Below are 23,578 nucleotides of genomic sequence, written 5' to 3' on the forward strand. Positions count from 1 at the left end.
AGGAAGATTTGGTAGCTCAACATCTGCTGTGCCCAACCTCCCAAATTTCGTTTTTAGGTGGTCTCAGCTGTCGACAGTAAAAGAAAGCCCCTGCCTTGATGTACGAATTTTGAGACTTGAGCTTGTAATTCTGTTACCCCAGGCCCTTTTAGTCTTTTGTATCCTTAGAAGCAATCATCCTGTCCTGCAATTTGAGCCATTCTCTGTCCCTCAAATTGGTCTATGGAACCAGTTCCCTGGCTCCTCAGAGCATTCAATTCTGTGAAAATGTTAGTCACTCAGTGTGTCTGACTCTTTGCAACCCCTTGGACTGTAGACGGCCAGGCTCCTCTGTCCATGGAATTCTCTAGGCAGGAATACTAGAGTGGGTTTCCATGTCCTCTTCCGGGGGATCTTCCCAACACAGGGATCAAAACGGGGTCTCTTATGTCTCCTGCATTGGCAGGCATGTTCTTTATCACTAGTGCCACCTGGTAAAGCTGGTTAATTATTGTGTTGTTGACCCTTCATGCATCATGGGCTGCTACTTCTTCAGCCTAGACCTGAATCAATCTCATGGCATTTTACCTCACATAAACCTAATCCGCAGTACTCCCTTTTCTTCTGAAAGTCTAACTTGGAAATTGTAAAGGCATTCGTTTGATGGATACTAATTTTCTTTCAGGGCTTCCTGAGTAGCTCAGTTGGTAAAGCATCTGCCTGCAATGTGGGAGACCTGGGTTCAGTTCCTGGGTTGGGAAGTTCCCCTGGAGAAGGAAATGGCAACCCACTCCAGTATTCTTGCCTGGAGAATCCCATGGACAGAGGAGCCTGGCAGGCTATGGTTCTTGGGATTCCAAGTCAGACACGACTTAATTTTCTTTCATTTCAAAGAATGAACCAGGCCTGTCTCAAAAAGAGGATAATCCTGGGAAATCTGAGTAGCTGAAACCCAAGGACATTTCCTTAGGCCATTGCCATCAGGGTATCTCACTCCACCTCCCCTCTTGAGTGACCTTGTTGTATGTGGAAGGATCAAATTGGGGAGCTGGCATGATTTGCACTGGCGTTGCTGTTTGCAACTGTGGAGCCTGGAACAAAACAAATCTTTAAAGGAAGGAAATTATTGTTATTTTTGTTTATGTCTTACTTGCAAAAGGTCATTCAATGAATCACAGTTCTCTTGTCATTGGATAAGTACTAATTTTGTAATCTAGACAGTGTTTACTATGCATGACTTAAATACAGTGTAATGGTGTTCTGTCTAATTGTATTTCATTGGTACAGCCCCACATGTTGGTGGCATTTTCTGTTTTAGCACTGGGCACAATACTGATGTTGAATGACTTTAATCTGGTACCTCATGACTGTATAATTAAGAATTCAAATATATCTATTTTTATATTTAACTTTTAGGATGAATAGTCAGTGAAAAACCACTTAAGACTAAAATTATATGTTGTATATGAATGATATTCAAATTCTTAGTTTTGGAAAAATTGTCTTAATTTTCTTCCAGACACCTTATTAAAAGAATGTAATGATAGAGATGATGGTGGTAATTATATTTTTAAAATAATAATATTATGTTAAAGCCCCATACACTTCCCAAAAGAAATGAATCTATATAAATGTCAACAGCAAGATGCATCTCAAGTCAAATTTTAACTCTTAGCTGTTTGTGTTTCACTGTAGATAGTCCACAGATATCTAAAACAGGTATTTAGTTGGTATTAATATTGAGCATTTTAACACCCACTAAATAATTCCAGACATCCTGGAATGTGAAGTCAAGTGGGCCTTAGAAAGCATCACTACGAACAAAGCTAGTGGAGGTGATGGAATTCCAGTTGAGCTATTTCACATCCTAAAAGATGATGCTGTGAAAGTGCTGCATCAATATGCCAGGAAATTTGGAAAATTTAGCAGTAGCCACAGGACTGGAAAAGGTCAGTTTTCATTCCAATCCCAAAGAAAGTGAAAGTGAAGTCGTTCAGTCGTGTCCAACTCTTTACGACCCCATGGACTGTAGCCCACCAGGCTCATCCATCCATGGGATTCTCCAGGCAAGAATACTGGAGTGGGTTGCCATTTCCTTCTCCAGGGAATCTTCCAGACCCAGGGATTGAACCCAGGTCTCCCGCATTGCAGGCAGACGCTTTAACCTCTGAGCCACCAGGGAAGCCCGAATCCCAAAGAAAGGCAATGCCAAAGAATGCTCAAACTACCACACAATTGCACTCATCTCAGACGCTAGTAAAGTCATGCTCAAAATTCTCCAAGCCAGGCTTTAGCAATATGTGAACCACGAACTTCCAGATGTTCAAGCTGGTTTTAGAAAAAGCAGAGGAACCAGAGATCAAATTGCCAATATCTGCTGGATCATCGAAAAAGCAAGAGAGTTCCAGAAATACATCTATTTCTGCTTTATTGACTGTGCCAAAGCCTTTGACTTTGTGGATCACAATAAACTCTGGAAAATTCTGAAAGAGATGGGAATACCAGACCACATGACCTGCATCCTGAGAAACCTTATGCAGGTCAGGAAGCAACAGTTAGAACTAGACATGGAACAACAGACTGGTTCCAAATAGGAAAAGGAGTACGTCAGGGCTGTATATTGTCACCCTGCTTATTTAACTTCTATGCAGAGTACATCATGAGAAACGCTGGGCTGGAAGAAGCACAAGCTGGAATCAAGATTGCCGGGAGAAATATCAATCATCTCAGATATGCAGATGACACCACCCTTATGGCAGAAAGTGAAGGGGAACTAAAAAGCCTCTTGATGAACGTGAAAGAGGAGAGTGAAAAAGTTGGCTTAAAGCTCAACATTCAGAAAACCAAGATCATGGCATCCGATCCCATCACTTCATGGCAAATAGATGGGGAAACAGTGGCTGACTTTATTTTTTGGGCTCCAAAATCACTGCAGATGGTGATTGCAGCCATGAAATTAAAAGATGCTTACTCCTTGAAAGAAAAGTTATGACCAACCTAGACAGCCTATTAAAAAGCAGAGACATTACTTTGCCAGCAAAGGTCCATCAAGGCTATGGTTTTTCCAGTGGTCATGTATGGATGTGAGAGTTGGACTGTGAAGAAAGCTTAGCGCCGAAGAATTGATGCTTTTGAACTGTGGTGCTGAAGAAGACTCTTGAAAGTCCCTTGGCCTGCAAGGAGATCCAACCAGTCCATCCTAAAGGAGACCAGTCCTGGGTCTTCATTGGAAGGAGTGATGTTGAAGCTGAAACTCCAATACTTTGGCCACCTCATGCGAAGAGTTGACTCACTAGAAAAGACTCTGATGCTGGGAGGGATTGGGGGCAGGAGGAGACGGGGATGACAGAGGACGAGATGGTTGGATGGCATTACTGACTCGATGGACATGAGTTTGAGTGAACTCCAGGAGTTGGTGATGGACAGGGAGGCCTGGCGTGCTGCGATTCATGGGGTCGCAAAGAGTTGGACACGACTGAGCGACTGAACTGAACTGAACTGAATGTTGAGCATTAAATATAATTCCTGAGGTCAGGTGCCTGAAGGCATAAGTGCTCCAAGGACATAAATGGATTAATATCGGGGAATATGGGAGAGGCACCATGTGAGTGTCTATGATCCAATCATATGTCTGCCAGGGAGCTTATAGGGGCCAGGCTTTCCTCTAACTCATCTTATCCTTTTAGTGTTTATTTTTTTAACTTCTACTCTCATCTTTGATTTTCTTTTAGGTGAGTTACTCACAGGAATTATATAATTAATTGTTTTTTAAACCAATGTGAGCATCCGTTTATCACTCTTATTTATTACAGTCCCTGAGATTACCACCAATTTGGTTCTGTTTTGCATTATTGTCACTCTTTCTTTCTTTTGCATTATGGACAATGCTTTGCTGTGCATTTACATAACCTGGCTGGTCAGAAGAATGGCTAGGTAAGGACTATAGGCATTGACCAGTATCTTTGGACATTAAACATGGAGAGTAGGAGGCTAAACATTTTTCTTTCTTTGTAAATGGCTTATTGTTTTGTTTTGATTTCTAGCTGATTGCTTGTGATGCTTTATTCTGCTGAGATAAAGTTTTCACTGGGATATATATGAGCATTTTTCTTTTGTTACTACTCTCTAGCATATTTTTGGTTTCTATACTCATCTTTTTTGGCCTAAGAAATATTTTAAATGTTCTGCTTTACTTTTACTTTTTAATTATTTTATTATTTGTTTTATACGAATTTGTCCATTTGTTCTGTCCATATATCAGATCTGTACTTTATAATCCCGTCTCGTTATGGTCTTTCTCTTCACTTAAATTGGGTGAAGTGACTCCAAGCGTTACTGAATTAGAGTCTTGTCATCCTTAGCAGCTAATTGGTGTCCCTGTGCTGTTGGTGCATTAGCCTTGTAGCCTTCTCTGCTCCTTCATAATACGGCTGGGTTTAGGATACAATAACAAATTACTCATTTATTCCCTATCAAGAAAATACCGTCTCCCTTCTCAAAACACACACGCACATACCTCCTTGCCGCGTTTCTGTTTGACTTTGCTACATGGGCACCCTAAGAGCTTTGAGTTCTGCTTTCAAACACTGCTGCCCTGCAATAGTGCAGGATCCATTCTCACCTCTTATCCTCATCCTTCTAAATTTAGGAGCAAGTGTGAGATTATTCTCAAGGCTTTCTTATTTATTTCACAGTGATACCACGTTTTTGCAAAACTGGTCATCAAAGGACGATGCCATAGCTTATTTCAATCCTTCCCATCTGTGTTTCTTATTTCCAGTTTACTCCTTTTTTATTCATTTGATAATAGAAGGAAGGTGAGGTTAGGGAAATTTACTGATAAAGGAGCAACGTAAACAAACAAGGGGCTCCTTTGAACCTTTGCTTTGGCTGTTTTGCAACCCTAACATTCATTGTTTTCATTTGCTTCTTTATATCACTCTGATCTCAATGATCAGGACACAACTTTTCTAAGAACGCACTACCTCTCAGATGCAATTTCATGTCCTCTCTTTATCAGAGTAAACTGTGATAACACAGGCTTAGATTTTCAAGCCAGACTCAGAGTCACAGATCTTACCCAGTATCAAGCATGTTCATCAGCTCCAGGGCATAAGCAAAAGGTCCAGGGCTGCCCATGCTACTCACCTGGTTCCTTCTGGCGGCAATAGGATGTGCCCTGACCCCAGGGTAACAGACAAGCTCTTTAAGGAATATTTACAGTCACATCATTACACAGGAGGGAGCTGGTTCAGGCATGGGATAGCTCCATTTTATACTCTGATTGTTACATAACTTACAAGATGTTTTTCTGAAGCCCTACCCTATACATGGTTCCCAGGTAACACTGGTTGTAAAGAACTTGCCTGAAAATACGGGAGACATAAGATGCCCAGGTTCGATCCTGAGGAGGGCATGACAATCCACTCCAGTATTCTTGCCTGAAGAATAATCCCATGGACAGAGGAGCCTGGCAGGCTACCATCCATAGGATCACAGAGAGTCAGACACAACTAAGGTGACAGCATGCACGCATACACCCTATACATCCGTAGATTCCAGGATTTGTTTACCAAAAGCCATAAAAAACAGATCAGGTAAAATCTGCCCAAGGTATTCTGTAGCAGGACTCTCCTGCTAGCATTAACCAGGAAATCTATCATTTGCACATTTCCAAGGAGATCTGACTGGATCTCTGGGCTTCCCTGGTGGCTTTGATGGTAAAGAATCTGCCTGCAATGCTGAAGACCCAGGTTCAATCCCTGGGTCAGGAAAATCCCTGGAGAGGGAAATGGCAACTCACTCTGGTATTCTTGCCTGGAGAATTCCGTGGACAGAGGAACCTGGAGTTCCCACAGTCCATGGTGTCGCAAAGAGTCGGATACGACTGAGCGAGTGACACTGACTGACTGGATTCCTGGTAAAAGAAGGGGAGGGATGCCCAGCTTGCTGGTGAGCATCTCCTTCCCACAGACATGCCAACCTCGTCTACTCTCTATGCTTCCGTTTCTGTCAGCTATTCCATTCTACCACATTGTTAATGCATCTAGTCCATTAGACAAGTAGTTAGCAAACTGGGAGAACCCAAGTGAATCAAGTGGAATTCCTTGTTTAATACAGAATGACTGAGCCTAGAAATGATGTGCTGATAATATCAAATAGAATAAATTCAGATATTTTATAAATATCTACAATTATAATGTATACTAAGTTACTTAAATGAAAGAATTAAGCCTTAATTCTTAATTAAGAATTAACAATTAGCCTCTACCACCCTTTGGGTTACAAAGCATTATAAAATTGCTTTCAACCACATGCTAAAGATAGAGATAGTGAAATCAAGTACTTGATTGGGACACTGATTGCAAAATACTTTAAACTAGATGGTTTATAAATGACAAGCATTTTTTCTTATAGTTCTGGAGACTGAGAAGTCCAGGGTCAAGGAGCTAATTGATTTAGTGTCATGAGGACCCCCTTCCTGGCTCATAGCTATCACCTTGTAGTTCCCTCACAGGGTATAAGGAGGAAGGGAGCTCGCTGGGATCTCTTTCGTAAGGGCACTAATCATATTCATGGAGACCCCACTCTCATAACCTAATCACCCCCCAAAGACCCCACCTCCACACATCTTTACACTGGGGATTAGGTTTCAACATGTGAATTTCAGGGAGGGGAAATAAACACTCAGACTATAGCAATTTTTTTTTTTTTTTTGCCATGCCATGTGAGGCATGTGACATCAAGTTTTCTGACCAAGGATCGGAACCCACACCCCCTGAATTGAAAGCATGGAGCCTTAACCACTGGACCACTAGAGAAGTTCCTATAGCAGTTTATTTTTAGTTAACAGTCTTTTAACTTACTCTTTTGGCATTCAATTTTTTTATTTTGCCTATAAAATCTTTTATATTAACTATTTAAATGTTGTACTTTATATATATACTTTGCTGAGCAAAATATCTCTTCTACGTTTTGTGAGATATACATGCTAGACCAAGGCCAAGCATGAAATGTTGGGGTGTCTGTGTGTAGTGTACACACACTGTCAGGTAAAATATCTTCCCAGAGTTTTAAAGGAAGGCCGTAGGGACGTTGAGTTTTAAGGCAGTCGAGGCACAGCAGCCAGCCTGACTGTCATTGTTTCTACTTCCTCTGTGTCCAGCTACATCCACCTCCAAATGTGAGCCTTTGTGTGTGTCTGCTTTGTCACCTCAGGGAGGACGAGCATGCTCTCATCCAGCAGTACTGCCAGACGCTTGGAGGGGAGTCCCCGGTGAGCCAGCCCCAGAGTCCAGCTCAGATCCTAAAGTCAGTAGAAAGGGAAGAACGCGGAGAACTGGAGCGGATCATTGCTGACCTGGAGGAAGAACAAAGGTGTGCTAGACTTCAGAGAAATCAAGAAGTCTTTCACCCTGGGAAGACTTCTCATGGGAAATCCTTTCATATGCACTTCCACATGGCCCTTACCCATTCTTTTTTCAGGACTATTGTCCAGGAAATACCGTGGAGGCAAAGTTTCAGAGGTCATTAACACACTGGGCAGCTAGCTGGGTGCAGATTACAGCTACATTTCAGGGTTCAGGAGTGCTGTCTGTTAGAACATCTATTTATTTAAAGCTACGGTTTTATTCGTGCTTGCTTGTCTCACTGATAAGTGTTTTTATCTATGAGGAAATAAGTAGCCTGGGCTACATTTGGAGCTCATGGGCAATTTTGGAAAGAAGGTGATATGTCCAATACTAATTCCAGTTTTCCCTCCTCCACTAGAAATCTGCAGGTGGAATACGAGCAGCTGAAAGAGCAGCACTTGAGAAGGGGCCTCCCTGTCGGCTCCCCTCCAGACTCTGTGGTGTCCCCTCATCACACGTCTGAGGATTCAGAACTTATAGCAGAGGCGAAACTCCTCAGGCAGCACAAAGGTCGGCTGGAGGCTAGGATGCAGATTTTAGAAGATCACAACAAGCAGCTGGAGTCTCAGCTCCACCGACTTCGGCAGCTGCTAGAGCAGGTAGTGTGTGCAGAACCTGGCGTCCCCTGCCCCCACGCCATCTGCCCTAGTCCCACGTCCCATGGGCTCAGTCCCAGAGTCAGTAGGAAGAGTCACCTCTGGTTTCTCCTCTCCATAGTTTATTTCAACTGGCTTAGAAATCCCTCTATAATGGCAAGCCACTCCAGTACTCTTGCCTAGAAAATCCCATGGATGGAGGAGCCTGGTAGGCTGCAGTCCATGGGATCGCTATGAGTCGGACACGACTGAGCGACTTCACTTTCACTTTTCACTTTAATGCATTGGAGAAGGAAATGGCAACCCACTCCAGTGTTCTTGCCTGGAGAATCCCAGGGACAGGGGAGCCTGGTAGGCTGCCGTCTATGGGGTCGCACAGAGTCGGACACGACTGAAGTGACTTAGCAGCAGCAGCAGCAGCAGCAGCACCAAAAAAAAAAAAAAAAAGAATGCATTTTCCCAGCTTAAGATGGATTGCTTATTCTTCTTTAACATGGAAATCTGTCTCAGCTCTGAATAGGTTAAGGGAAAAGATCCTGTCACATACATCTGCATAAATCACATTTGGGAAACATCTGTGGATATTAAGGGAAAGGAAGTGACCTGAACTCTTCATGCTAAAACCTCCTTCCCATAAACTATTTTCAAGAAATTAAGTAACAGATGTTTATTAATTTTCAGCTATTATTTCCTCACATAGCACCATCTTTTATGGCAGTTGTTTGCAAACTTTCTTGACAATAAAAATACAATTTGCATTGTGATGAATGCATACAAGTATGATGAATACAAAATACTAATTGCAGTTATTAAAAAATGCTGCCTCTTTCTATTTTTCTTCCCCCCTCCTCCCTTTTTCCTTCCTTCCCCCTCCTTCCCCTCTTCCCTTTCATTTTTCTTCTATCTTTCTTAGTGTTGGTCAGGCCCAATTTTATAACTCATTGGTGAATAATAGCCTGCAATTTTGAAACACACTGTTCTTTAGGATATAAAAGAAGCATCAGATATAGTTTCTGCCATCTTTTTAGGGACCATAACAAGATAGTATGATATATAACAAGATAGTATCATCTATAAGGACGTACACACTTTAGAGAATTAAGAAACTGATTACATCTAGCAGCTGAAGAGCGGGGATCATGTCACAGAGCTAGTAGTGAAGGTATCTTTGCAGCAGGTGTTTATTGTGAAGAAGCCCAGACGATGGGCCTGGAACATCCCTCTCTTGAGGAATCCCTGATATCAACATTCATGCTATCTTTTGCTTTCTTCTCTGGGCCTTGCAGTGTGGGGGCCCCCTAGACAGTGAACAGGAATGCTTTTCTCCAGAAATGATATATGAATCAAAGGCAGAAACAACTTTCTCTCCAGTGATTTTCTCAAATTTTAGAAAACCATCTATTCACAGTTGCTTGCAGTATCTTTTAACTTGTCAGAATCATTGAAAACAGTGTAATTTTTGCATTACCTATACAGCGGGCCACAGAACACCCCTTATACTTTCTGAATGTCTGTCACTGTTTCAGACTTTGCGTGAGACTGTTGGGAGAAGGTTTCCTTAGAAACTGTGCATCATTTAGACCTTCCCCACGGCCTGGCAGGCTTTCTCTTAGTCCTTTGAATATTAGGTTCTTACCTTGCTGTCACTCCCATACAGCAGAAAAACTATATTGTCAATGTTGTAAGTATGATGTTTCTGAATGGTACCTGGACAAAGGATGACTTTTTTCCTCGAATTCTCTTATTTAGAATATGAAGTGTGAGTATTAAGGACTTAGTGCACAGGTAGAATTGCTGTGGAAGGCAGCTGTGCTTGAAAGTTTTGTTTGCTGTAGCCTGGTGATGCTCTGAAGAGAGCCAAGGCTCTCCTGCTCATCCCCCACCTCCCCCCACTCTCTTCCTTCCATTAGATTGAGCTGCCTAATGGCTCATGAGCCTTCAGAATTGCACAGTAATGCTTTACAAGATATCGGATATCTAAATAGCTCTGTATATTCTAGACTATAAGGCTCTTATCTCTTCTTAATGACCCAGCATGAATGCCAAAAGTTGATGGAAATTCAATTCTGATGGTAAAAACTAGCAAAACTGCCAGACTTCAGCTAATATGGATTTAATGGAAACAAACAGCATCAAAATCGGTGGAACTTCTGCATTGCCTTTACAATGAATCACACTTTTCTAATCTGACCATGTACCTGTCAGTGTATCCATCACCATTTCAAACTTCCTGCCTTTGTGAAGTATTTATTAGGTGTGTCAGATTCCTTTCTAATCACTGCAGAAATAATAATTGATCACCTCGTTCACAAAACCCTCTGATGCCGATACTCTTATCACCAACCCTAGTTTTTAAATTTTTTTAAAAAATCTAGGTTTTAATAAATAAAAAGCAGACAGTTATAAAATTGCCTCAGAATTAGACAGCTCTGAGTGACAAGTCTGTATCCAATAGCTGAATCCAAAATCATGCTCTTCAAGCACAGGGAACTTTATTCAGTACTCTGTAATGACCTATATGGGACTCTAAAAAGAGTGGATATATGTATATATGTATAACTGATTCACTTTGCTATACAAGAGAAACTAACACAACGCTGTAAAGCAACTTCAGTAAAAAAACAAACAAAAAATCGTACCCTTTACCGCTCTTCAATATTGCCCTTAATTACTGATTTAAATTAAAAATTAGCATGATTTTTAAATTAGATAAATTTACTGGATGAGAAGCAGTGTTAATTTTAAAGATGAATGAAACATCTTTCCAAAATCGCTTGGTTGACATAAAAGTAATAGAACAATTGAGGGAATAACCCTGACATTGATAGGTAAATCCTGCCATATAACCAAGTGAATTCTTCAAAGTTCTCAGATCCAAAGGGAAGGACCATTTGGTCCTCAGCTGAACACTAGTGAGTCCACCAACTGATGTTAAAGCGTATTTGAAAATGACTGAGGGTGATGGATGTTATGTGATTATCCATAGTTGGGGAAGGGAAGTTAGAAACAGAAATGTTTTCTTTAATCACTTTTTGAATCTCTTCAGTTCTAACCTCTGAATGTGATTTCAGCCTGAATCTGATTCACAGATCAATGGCGTCTCCCCTTGGGCTTCCCCTCAGCAGTCGGCGCTGAACTATTCGCTGGATCCAGACCCGGGCCCACAGTTCCACCAGGCAGGTCTGTGTCTGTAAGACTCGGCTACTCTCTCCCCTGGTCTACCCCGGGCTTTGCCATTTGTGCACTTTTAAATAACATTCTTGCACATGCGTGCTTTAAGCATAAGGGAATTTGTATTCTCTTTCATCTCAGCTGAGTACAAAGCCATTTTAACAATACCAGAAAAAGTAAGCATTTTAGAATAGTAAACTATAATGCACTTGTTTGTGTAAGGTGTAGTAGTGAATTGAATTTTGATGAGAGAGGAAAAAGAGCTCCTTCCTTTGGGGATGAGCAACAGTTTATTTTGTTCTTTGCCTTAGGAATGATTTTTTTTGCAATAAACTTCTGTCTCTGAAATTTCGTAGTTGTACACATTCAGAATAAACGACTAAAGAATATCACACCAAATACAGTTTTTTCTACCCAGGGCTGGGGACTCAGTATTCTCCTTTCTCCATCCTACTTCCCCCAGACATTTCTGCCTCACCCACCCGACCTGTGGCTGAAGTCCGACCTAGGCTGTCCTTGGCCACAATGGGGACTTGTCACTGCTGCAAGGATAGGCTCTGTCAACTAGGGATTCTGGAATGACATTTTGTCATTGATGAAATTAAGTACTGAGAACCCCATACTTTAACCAAATTAATTTGTTAACGGGATATCTTTTGCTGCATATATCAGAGGAGAACCTAAAATAGTGAAATTATTTTAAATTGTTAAATAAGAGAATTATTTTGCTATTGATTGTAGACTAAATAAACATCAAAGTAGAAAGTATCTTATAAAATACCTCTAACTTTTTAGCAGTGTAAGCTAGCCTACGCTGACGTCTCCATAAAGAAGGAAAGAAAAAATTGATGGAATATACTTCTAATATGAAAATATACTTGATGGGCTTCCCTGGTGGCTCAGTGGTAAATAATCCTCCTGTCAATGCAGGAGACACAGGTTCAATCCCTGGTCTGGGAAGATCTCATATGCCACAGAGAAACTAATAAGCCCCTTGCACCACAACTATTGAACTTGTGTTCTGGAGCCTGGGAGCTGCAACTACTGAGTCCGTGTGCTTTAACTACTGAAATTTGCAATGCCCTAGAGCCTGTGCTCCACAACTAGAGAAAAGCCTACATGCAGTAACGAAGACCCAGCACAGACAAAAATAAATAAAGTTATTTTAAAAATAGCTGTGCAAAATAGTGGAATTCTAACTAAGAAATAATATGACCCCATCACTTATTTTTCACTTAGGAATTTTCCCCTGGCAATTGAATTCTTTCTGTAGAAACATCTAATACATTTTAATTATGCAAAATTCTATTACCAGAAATTAATGCAAAAAATGATTTAGGAATTTTCCCCTAGAATTACTCTTTGCAAGGAGACTGTTTTCACACTGATGTTTAGAGGCCAGTACTGGCATGTTTCCCCCTGCAGTTGGGTTTTAGTGGAAGACCGGACGTTAATTTGAGAGCGTCTGTTGTTCTTTGTATCCGCAGGCACGGCGGCAGAGGAGCTGCTGGCACCCCCTCATGACACCAGCACGGACCTCACAGAGGTCATGGAGCAGATCAACAGTACGTTTCCATCCTGTTGCCGTGAGTATGATAGATCGAAACGCCACTGCGATGCTTTTCCCTTCCATTTCTTTTTTTCCTGTGTGAGGCCCTTTGTCTTCTTTGGTGAGATAACAACAATACTCGAAGCGAGACTGAACACTATTTGAAGATAAACCAAGCTTTCCATATGTCGGCAAGGCAAACAAACCCCAGCCTGGATGCCATCACATCCCAGGGTGGAGGGCCAGTGCCACCCTGCTCTTTGAGATCCTTTGATCTGCCCAGTGAGCAACAACATGGGGCACATAAAGCAAGCCTCTCTTTAAGGAGAAATTATCCTTTTCGGTGCAGGCCATCGTCAGAAAGGTGTATTTCTCCAAAAGAGTGTTTTTTGTAGTATGCCAGACAAAGTCTGAAAATAGCTTTTTCTGTCATGCCTTCTTTTTCCTTCAGACATTGTCTTCTGATGTCATCAAGTTCAGATGTAAAAAGGAATTATTTTCAATTTCACCACCCCCACCACCACCGTTTTTGTTTTGGTGTGGGTTTTTTTTTTTTTTTTTCTCTTTTTTTGGTTCAGGGGTTCTTTTCTCAAGAAATAAAATAGTCACTGTATAAAGGATAAACAATTTAAAGCGTGACAGATTATGATCCTGTGAATTTTCCATACAAACAACCAAGAGCCAGAAAATAACCAAATAAAAATCCCAAAGGAAACGGTATGATTGTTATTTATTGATTTTTCCCCCAAACATTTTGTCTTCAGCCCCTTGACGCCTTGCAGTTTCTACTGAACTGTCAGCAAAAGCATTTCTGCTGTCTGAAACAAACAGTTTATTGTACATACATACATACTACTTAATGCTGCAAATATATTTTAAATAATATTTTAAAGAAATCAGAATATATTATTTAAAACTATATTTATAATTTTAGGGTGATTAACTCTAGTCAGCCATGACACTAAGATTTTCGTATTACATATCAGGTGGCGCTAGTGGTAGAGAACCCATGTGCCAATGCAGGAGACATAATAGACTCGAGTTCAATTCCTGGATTGGGAAGATTCCCTGTAATAGGAAATGGCAGCCCACTCCAGGACTCTTGCCTGGAGAATCCCATGAAAAGAGGAGTCTGGCAGGCTATGGTCCATGGGGTCACAAAGAGTTGGACACGACTCAAGTGACAGCTCAGCACAGCACTGTTATATATTCTTCATCATATATATGTAGTATGTAAAACAGCCTGTCATTACACCCCTTTGCATCCTCTCCTCTGAAAATACCATTTTAAATGATGGCAAAGAGTCTTTATACTTTGATAATATAAAAATCTCCCAAGATAGGGATAGCTTTTCATAAAAATAAAAACATAATTGATTTATTCATGAAATTCATATATACTTTTAAAATTCTTCCTGGATTGATTAAACTTTTTTTTAATGGATGTAGAATAGAAATGAGCACCTGCCGTGGATTTGGTGCCCAATATATTTCTGAATTGAAGGAGTGAATGAATGAATGGTTAAATTTTCCCATCGGGAAGGAAGGTTTAATTGATAATACTTAGAAGGTTCTGTCGGATTCCTTTGCTTTGTTGCCCCTTCTAAGTTGCACAGGCTAACAAATACTTTAATAAGCCTTCGCATTTCCAAAGCTTCAGTGCAGTTCAGTCGCTCAGTCATGTCCGACTCTTTGCGACCCCATGGACTGCAACATGCCAGGCTTCCCTGTCCATCACCGGCTCCCAAAGCTTACTGACCATCTTTGGAGGATGTTTGAAAGCAAATTGGGTTGGCATCCTCCCAATGCCAAGCCAATCCCTTGAGCCCCTGTAACTAATGAGAACTTTAAAATTGCTGGTCACCAGTATACAGTGAATTGATCTGCATGTTAATCTTGACTTTTGATCCTTTGTGAGTTAAAAATTAGCATGGTCACAAGTGAATTTCCACTCCTGGCACTCTTGGAATTAAAATGAAACTGTATTCTTAAATCCTAATTGCATGAATTGCCTACTTAAACATGACTTTTTTTTCTTACTGTGTCTGTATTTTGTTGCACATAACACTTTAGAATTCCTCTATCTTGGATTAATATCCCAATTGGTCCTGATCGCATCCTTGAATTATGGCCTTTTAAAGCTTTCTTTTAATTATTTATGTTGAGTTTCAGAGCAGAGAGGCAAGCATTTCCATCTCTTTCTGGCAAGGAGTTAATGAAGGGAATGTAATCGTATTGCCTATTAACTGATGTACTAAAATTTTCACTGACTGCTGTAACTAATTTTTTCAGTGTAATATCATTTTGTTGTTGTTTTTTTCTTTTATGTCATTCAAATATATAGGATGCTAGTAGTAAGCTGACTATTATTTTCACTAATAGACCAACAAATGCTTTTTAAATTATTTTTTTTTATCTGCAGGCATATTCTCACTGTGAATTGCCTATATTTATTGAGCTTGATTGACATTCATCAAAACTTCAAGATCTGCTAAATACAATGTTTCCTGATTTCTTTAAAATATGTATTTGTATGGTTTGTTCAAGAGGGTACTTGTAGCCTTTATTTAATAAGAGGCTACAGGGTTAAAATGTTGATTTGTAGCAAAAGGGATTTGATTTCTGTTTGGATTTGGCTGTTTGTTACTGAGAAGAGAAGCTTAACTGCCTATGGTATACTTCATGCTCATGCAACTGAGCTTTCCCTCAAGAGGGTGTAGTTCTGTGCAAGTGTAATTCCCATATGTAAGAAAGTCCACTCTTTTTTCCCTGATATAACTTACATAATTGGTAGGACTTTATTATTCCCCCCAATACTACTGGGGTGCACCCCTCCAGGGCATCATAAGAAGCTTCCGCTTCTTGCTCTTTTTCTCACGAAGCACCTACTGTGTGGTCACAGTTTTTGTTTGTTTGTTTCCCCTCAAAAAGGGAGAAAAAAAAAATAGGATGAAAGTAGTCACGTGCTGTTTGATTAGGAACAATCCTTAATGACCCAGAACAGATGCTACCATTATAAGCAGGTGGAGCTCCTTTCTCTCCCAGGGCTGAGTATCAGTTCAGAAATTGTGAGATGTCACAGTGAAAGGGAGAGAGGAAGCCTCAGAGGCCTTAGAGAAGAGCTGTGGTAATGGCTGCCCTTCCAGCTTGTACTGGATCAGCTTCACTGCACATGCGCTCTGCCATCAAGAAGGAACTGAGCTGCTCAGATGCAAAGGCAAATTAGACACCATATTCTAACTTATCTCATGCTCTTAACTTAGCTCATGGAAGGCACAAGTATTAACCCAAGTTCCTAGAAGACTACTGAGTGCTGAGGACGAGGCTAGCTCTTTCCTGATACGAACACATTGCCACCATCTTCCTGGTCTTTGGTGTAAGGGTGGCAGAAACTAAAGACTCTGGCCCTGGCATTTCCCTAATGACCTCTTGGTCAGAATTTGTACTCTTCAGGAGAATGTACAGAATTTTCTCTGTTCTAATGCAGAAACCAAATATATGGCATGATTTCAGTGGGAAATTTTGAGGGTTTTTTTTTTGCAAAACTAATTATTCACTGAATGCTTTAGCATGTACTGATTTGAGAGAGCTGGCGTATCTTTTGCATATTTTGGTGGAATTTTTATTTCTTAAAGCACATGGGATGTGATAAGCTAAATAGGGAAACTAGCCCTGTTGAAGCATCTGGCCAAAAAAGAAAAAAAAAAACCTCCCCAAAGCTCTTTCTTATTTTCTTATTAATATCCATTTAACAACTGGGAATGGTGCAGCTCACACTTTTGCATGTGTAAAAGGGAGAACCACAGAACTGCCTTCAATTGACTGCTTTTGTTTTCTCTTTCAGCAAATCTCCCCAGCAGGCCACAGGTAAGAGTTGATGGGTTGATCGGTTTAGGTGTTAGAGATTATAACTTGGAGTAAGCGATTAGTAGGACTTCCTTGGTGATCCAGTGGTTAAGACTGTGCTTCCAATGTAGAGTCAGGGCTGGATCCCTCTTCAGGGAACTAAGATCCCACATGCTTTACAGGATGGCCAGTGGTTTTTTTTGTTTGTTTGTTTTTTGTTTTCCTTTTTTTTAAATAAAGTTTAAGCGGTTAGCTACTGTGGATTTTTGGTTTTTGCTTTATTTTTGCCTAACGAAAACAGAGAATTGAAATTCTTTTATGCTAAAAATGTGCATTCAGAGTCCATGAACCATGCTCTGATTTTATTTAGGGGCAGAATCTTTTTCTGTTAGACCCCTTTCTTCCCATTTCTTGTAGAACCATGGTATGGAGTTTATCCCTTGGCTTCCTGCTAGTGCACAGCCCCCTCGCAGTGCCTGCCAGTCCTGCCCTAGGACATGCTTTCTCCTTGTTTTGCTGTTCACGTCCTTCATATCCTGTGTTTGATGAGAGTATGTGAAATGCTGCTCTGACACTATTCAGTCACTGTTTGTCTTTATACTGGTGCCCTTGCTTACTGCATACATTGCATACAGCAGCAGTTTAAGAGCTCTGCAGGGCTGGAGAAACCATGCATTCAGGAGGCCTGTGTGCAGTTGATAACAGACCAGTGACATGCCTTATGAAGGTAGTCAGGAGACAGACCTGTAGGTTTGCTTCGCCACATTCTGATACTATGAGCTAATGGAAACAAGGTTTAGGGGGTCTTAGTGAGCTTTCCGAGAGAAGGCAATGGCAAGCCACTCCAGTACTCTTGCCTAGAAAATCGCATGGACAGAGGAGCCTGGTGGGCTGCAGTCCATGGGGTCGCTACTAGTTGGACACGACTGAGCGACTTCACTTTCACTTTTCACTTTCACACATTGGAGAAGGAAATGGCAGCCCACTCCAGTGTTCTTGCCTGGAGAATCCCAGGGACGGCAGAGCCTGGTTGGCTGCCGTCTATGTGGTCACACAGAGTCAGACACGACTGAAGTGACTTAGCAGCAGCAGCAGCAGCAGCAGTGGGCTTCCCAGGTGGCTCAGTGGATAAAGAAGCTGCCTGCCATGCAAGAGATCCTGGAGATATGAATTCGATTCCTCGGTTGGGAAGATCTCCTAGAGGAGGGTATGGCAACTCACTCCAGTATTCTTCTCTGGAGAATCCCATGGACATAGGAGCCTGGCAGGCTACTGTCCATGGGGTCACAAAGAGTGGGACACGACTGAAGTGACCGAGCACAGCACAGCACTGTTGATAAAGGATATCAATCCTGGGTGTTCATTGGAAGGACTGATGCTAAAGCTGAAACTCTAATACTTTGGCCACCTCATGTGACGAGTTGACTCACTGGAAAAGACTCTGATGCTGGGAAAGGTGGGGGCGGGAGGAGAAGGGGACGACAGAGAATGAGATGGCTGGATGGCATCACCGCCTCTGTGGACATGAGTTTGAGTGAACTCCGGGAGGTGGTGATGGACAGGGAGGCCTGGCGTACTGTGATTCATGGGGTCGCGGATGTCCAACTGAACTGAACTGAACTGAAATAAGTAAACTTGCTTGAAATGTTAGTTGATTTTGTATAGTTTGTCAGTCTGAGGAGGGGGATCCCTCCCAAGCCAGTTTTTCCAGATGCCCAATTGCTAGATCTTTTGTGTTCTAACAACTTTTTAGTGAAAGTCTCTCAGTCGTGTCCAACTCTTTGTGATCCCATGAACTATACAGTCCATGGAATTTTCCAGGCCAGGATACTGGAGTGGGTAGCTGTTTCCTTTTCCAGGGGATCTTCCCAACCCAGAAATCAAACCAGTGTCTCCACATTGCACATGGATTCTTTACCAGTTGAGCTACCAGGGAAGCCCAAAGTGAAAGTCGTTCAGTCGACTCAAGCCTTTAATAGTTCTATGTACTATGTAAAATTACCCCAGATGGGTTTAGCTGACAGGGTTCTCCCAAACCTCTGCTTCAGATAGCTACCACAGAACATGGATTTAAAAGCCATGCCTGGGGCAGTACACAAAAGCTGCTTTTGTTACTCTGAGGGGAAAAGATTTTGATTTTTCATTTAAGAATTTGCTGAGAACTATTGGCAGATATAGCCCATGTGTTTTTCAGTATTTTCCTTATCAGGTAGTCTTAGAAATAGTGTGTCACAGTCAGTCAGTTCAGTCGCTCAGTCGTGTCCGACTCTCCGCGACCCCATGAATCACAGCACCCCAGGCCAAGACCACAGTAAATCTTTGGAGAACATTTTTCCTCATGAACTTGTTTATGAATCTTTTTGGAACCGTGAACCCTCTGGTTGTGTTACTGCCTTAATGGCACAAGAGGCTGAGATATTAAGGAGAAGCACAGATGGTTCATCTTTAGTAACTGGAGGGAACACAAGGGAATATGAAGTAGATTGGTGACTGTGGTGTGAGAGCCTGTGAGAAGGAAGAACCTCATCCCAGAAAGCAGAAGTCTTGTGATTGTTCTGTTATCTTAGTGAATCAGAAGCAGGGGCTTCAGCAGAGAGTGAGGATGGGGAGGAGGCCTTGGAGGTATGAGGAGACTGGAGGATGTGCAGTAGCTGCTTGGAGCTCGGGAGGGCATGTGGAAATAGACTGACTGCTGCTGCTGCTGCTGCTAAGTTGCTTCAGTCGCATCCGACTCTGTGCGACCCCATAGGCGGCAGCCCACCAGGCTCCGCCATCCCTGGGATTCTCCAGGCAAGAACACTGGAGTGGGTTGCCATTTCCTTCTCCAGTAGACTGACTACCAGACAGCATTAAAGGCCACCACTTGCTTGCTTGTGAATTTAACTTGAGGCCTGTCTGCAGGGTTATGTGTTGCCCTTACAGCCACATTCAGGTTCATGGGCACAGGCACCAGAGTAGGCCAAGTTTTGCATTTAACTTGAAATTTATTGCATTTAAGTTGAAGTAGTTGTTTGGCCAAGAGAGTACAACAGTTCAAGAGAAGAGGCGGAGGAGTGATGATAAAGCTTGAACCCAAGTCTGGTAGGAAGAATAGTGAGGATGCAATAGGTGTGGGAGGCAGAAAGCCCATGGGCTGCAGTACCAAAGGATGAGTGAAGTTTGGGTCTAGTGGAAGTAAGCTGGAAAGGTACGAGTGGGTTGTCAGAAAGGGGGATGATTGAAATTGAAATACTGGAATAGATGCAGGTATTGGCAATCATCCAGATTTGAGACTGAGTGGAAGGCTGAGAAAGGGTGAAGGACAGATTCTGGGAGGAGTGGAGCTCAAGGAGCTAAGAGGCCACAGGCTTGGAAAAACCATCTATGTATTGAAATCATGAACATTTAAAACCAATGAATGGCAGCCCTTTTTTCTTCAAGAGTTAAGGGGACATGAGCTAAGAGGCCAGAAGATGACTGCATAGTGGGTGGTATAGTTTGATGACAAGATATACAAAGCAGGGTACTTTTAGGAAGGAGAGAGAGAAAAGGCCCTGCAAAACACAATCTGAATCTATCCAATATCTGAGGAGTGTGAGAGATGACAAACAGTCCTATGTGAAGAAGTCCTTCCTTTCTATGGAGGAAGTTGTGCCTTTAGGGAGATGTAGATATCCATTAGAGCAAGCTAGTGAAAGATGCATTTAGAGAAGAGTTTGAGGACATAGGTTTTAATGATAATGGACACAACCATTTGACCTCCGAAAGGTTGATGCCACTCCTCTGAGTGTGACCTGGATTTCTATCCTCCCTTGCCTCTGTACATTAGCCCTGAGCCTTTAACTGACACCATCGCACACCCTTGGACTGTGATTCCTGTCTTGAGTTTTTATTCTCTGGATCCCAGCTGGGATCCAGCTAGTACCCTGGAATTGTCCAGGGTACCAGTTCTGCAGAAGACCTCGCACAGACCCTCAGAGGAACACAGAGTGCTGGCACCAACCTAATTCAGTCAACATTAGTACCTCCCAGGAAAAAAAAAAGACAAATCGTCTCAGTTTTAACTTGGTTTCCAGCCTGGACAAGAGAAAAGTCTTCCAGACTTCCTCTATATCAGCTGAGTTGATGAAAAGCAGGCTATGAAACTTTAGGATAAAAGCAAAGGACTTCATTCCAGGAACAAAAGTCACGTGGGAATAAAGTGTCCCCGTTGAACATAGCAAAAGAAGGCTTGTCTATGCTGAAAGAAGCACTTTTATTTTTTTAAGAGTTGACAGGTCTCTGCTACCTGTAATGCCTTCTGTAAATGTTGTTCTGACTGTGCTATTTTCTCTTCCCATAGGCAATGTGAAGTATTCATCTAGCCAACCAACATTTCTTGATTTACAGTGTTGCCCTTTTCAGCAAATGCCAATGTCAAGTTCCATTTAATCAGAAGCTCCATGGCTCTTTGAATTATGCTGTTGAGTGCTGACTGTGTGTTCTACTGAAGGAGTAAAACACTGACTATCCAAAGAGGAAAGGATATTTTGTTTTTATAATAATCATATATTATTGTTTTCTTCTTCCCTTTCTATGCAACTGTAAATTAATGAACCGAATGGTATTTGGAAATGGAAATACATTTGTCACTGATTTGTATACTGTATACAGTATTGGGAAAGTGGGTGGGGGGTTTCTAAAATGAGACCTTCTTTTTAATAACCGTGAAAAAATGCATAAGAATTAGAAGACAATTTTACATTTTTACATTCCTTCATATTAACCTTGTACAATAACTTCATTTGTTTCTTTGACTCTTTTACCGTTATGTTTTGGTTATTTATAATTCATCAGCCACATGACCAAATAGATTTTATTTGTTTCCATGATTTGGCCAAATTAATAATTTCATATATGTCAATCAAATATTATATGTTTATGGATTAGGCTACAGCTCTGTGTATACTGTTTAACGTTACTTCACATCATACACTTATTTCTTTAGTTACCACTTGGATAACCGCAATAAAAATCCTGTGGGCCTAGCAGGCATTTCTATTGGGATTTTTTTTCCCCTTGCCTTTTATCTCCCTGCTCTATATAAGTAGGTGTTGATTTCTTTATTTATTTCATGTTCCAATCTGTATGACAGAATTATAATAATCTCAAAGATTATTTTACCAGAGGTTGCCCATTTAAGCATATTTTCATTTTGACACAGAAACAAGACTTGGTCTAACTTTTCCTAGTTCCCAGGTCTTGATTTTCATCATTCAGTACACAGCAGACCTGTACCTAATTGTGATACCAAAATACATGGTTTTCTTTAGTTCCCTTTGAAGAAAGTGTGATGGTTGTTTATGTCTCTAATATATTCAAGCCCTCTATGATTCTTGAAACCCCCAGTTATTTTCCTTCTAAAAGCAGACACAAATTTAATGAATGTCTCATTTTACTTTTTGAAGGAATAGCTGTTATATTATCCTTCATTTGACCATTTGGGAACGATGTTTATCAAAAGCGTGTATCACTGCTTCTATAGAAGAATGAAATTAATGCTTAGATGGTAGAATCCTGGCTTATACCTTTGAGTGCATTCAGTTAGGTATTTGGTTCAGCTTCTGATTTAACATTTATTTGGTTCAGTTTAAACATGCCATGTCATTTACCAAATGTAAAGAAACCAAAAAAAAAAGGTGAAAATAATGTGTTTTGATTGAAGCGTATATGCTTTAAAACATCAGGACATTTTAACTTTGAGTTCTCTTTAACTGGATCTGGCCAGAAGGAGGCTTAAAGTTAGAAATTCCTATTCTTTTAGAATAGGTTGGGTGGGTTGGGGGGCAAGGGTGTCTATTTGCAGTAAAGATATTTTGAGAAGAAGAAAATTGTTTTATATGAGAGGAAAGCCATGACCACCTTTCTACCTCAGATGCATCTTCATCCATCGCGTTGGAAATAGCTTTACACCACTGCAGTTTGAAAAATCTAGAGCTTCTATCAGATCACATCATACCCAGTAAAAAAATACTTATTTAAAGGAAAAAAATTCCCTGAACTCTGAACTACAAGCTGTAGATTTGGTGTCTTCCTTGTCCTTACTTTGAAAAGTTATGTATTAATTTTTTTTCCTGCCTGTAATTGTGTGCAACATGTTCTCTATCTGCTATTAAGGAAAAGCTACATAAAACACTACATTGTAACCTTTTAAGTAACGGTAAATATATTGCAGTAACAACAAGGGGAAATAAGTATGTAGTTCTTTTGAAATATGTGGTAAAGAACTAATCATAGACTATCATCTAATCTGGTTACATGTTGTATTTTTCATCCTGAATAAAAGTAATTTTAACACAAGATGACTTTGATATTCTTCAGTGGTGTTCACCGATAGACTTAGAACTTTGAATGTACGTTTATGAAAATAAAATATAAAGAGAGCCTGTATCCTGATAATCTACATGTGTTCCTGCAATTTCTCTCATACACCCTAATACATTCTTTCTTACTATCACTGTCTCACTTTCTCTGTGTTTCTGTCTTCTCTCATATATATACATAATTCTCAATTTTCTTTACAGATCGAAGGTTAGGGAAAAATAATAGTGGATGTTAAAAACATATCTGTGAAACCTATTTAGCATTTTTTTAAATCTTAGATGCTATTGATATTTAGTCAATTACTCTTTCAAATCCACTTTCAGCTTCAAGCTTTTAGATAATGCACTTTTTATATATGCACTGGATTTTACCACTCTTCAGTTCAGTTCAGTTCAGTCGCTCAGTCGTGTCCAACTCTCCGCGACCCCATGAATCATAGCACGCCAGGCCTCCTTGTCCATCACCAATTCCCGGACTGCACTCAAACTCATGTCCGTCACAGAGTCGGTGATGCCATCCAGCCATCTCATTCTCTGTCTTCCCCTTCTCCTCCCGCCCCCAACCTTTCCCAGCATCAGAGTCTTTTCCAGTGAGTCAACTCGTCGCATGAGGTGGCCAAAGTATTGCAGTTTCAGCTTTAGCATCAGTCCTTCCAATGAACACCCAGGATTGATCTCCTTTAA

At 41.0% G+C, this 23,578-nt stretch overlaps 1 protein-coding gene across 10 annotated transcripts in view; it reads left to right on the forward strand.

Annotated features, from left to right (window-relative positions):
• UTRN (utrophin) overlaps positions 1-22,871 on the forward strand; it is a 567,941-nt gene extending 545,070 nt beyond the window's left edge. For 7 of the 10 annotated variants that reach the window (XM_055433618.2, XM_055433617.2, XM_055433621.2 and 4 more), the window contains 6 exons: positions 7,198-7,356; positions 7,750-7,990; positions 11,059-11,167; positions 12,646-12,744; positions 16,552-16,574; positions 20,875-22,871. In XM_055433618.2, coding sequence (XP_055289593.2) covers positions 7,198-7,356; positions 7,750-7,990; positions 11,059-11,167; positions 12,646-12,744; positions 16,552-16,574; positions 20,875-20,883 — 640 coding nt within the window. In that variant the 3' untranslated portion in view covers positions 20,884-22,871. The remainder of the gene's footprint in view (positions 1-7,197; positions 7,357-7,749; positions 7,991-11,058; positions 11,168-12,645; positions 12,745-16,551; positions 16,575-20,874) is intronic. The other 3 variants (XM_055433619.2, XM_055433620.2, XM_088840810.1) reach the window with 3 other exon arrangements.
• Positions 22,872-23,578: the final 707 nt, after the last annotated feature.

Source organism: Moschus berezovskii, chromosome 10 (assembly GCF_049115385.1).
Source record: "Moschus berezovskii isolate FMDL1 chromosome 10, NW_MosBer_1.0, whole genome shotgun sequence".
Taxonomy (NCBI): Eukaryota; Metazoa; Chordata; class Mammalia; order Artiodactyla; family Moschidae; genus Moschus; species Moschus berezovskii.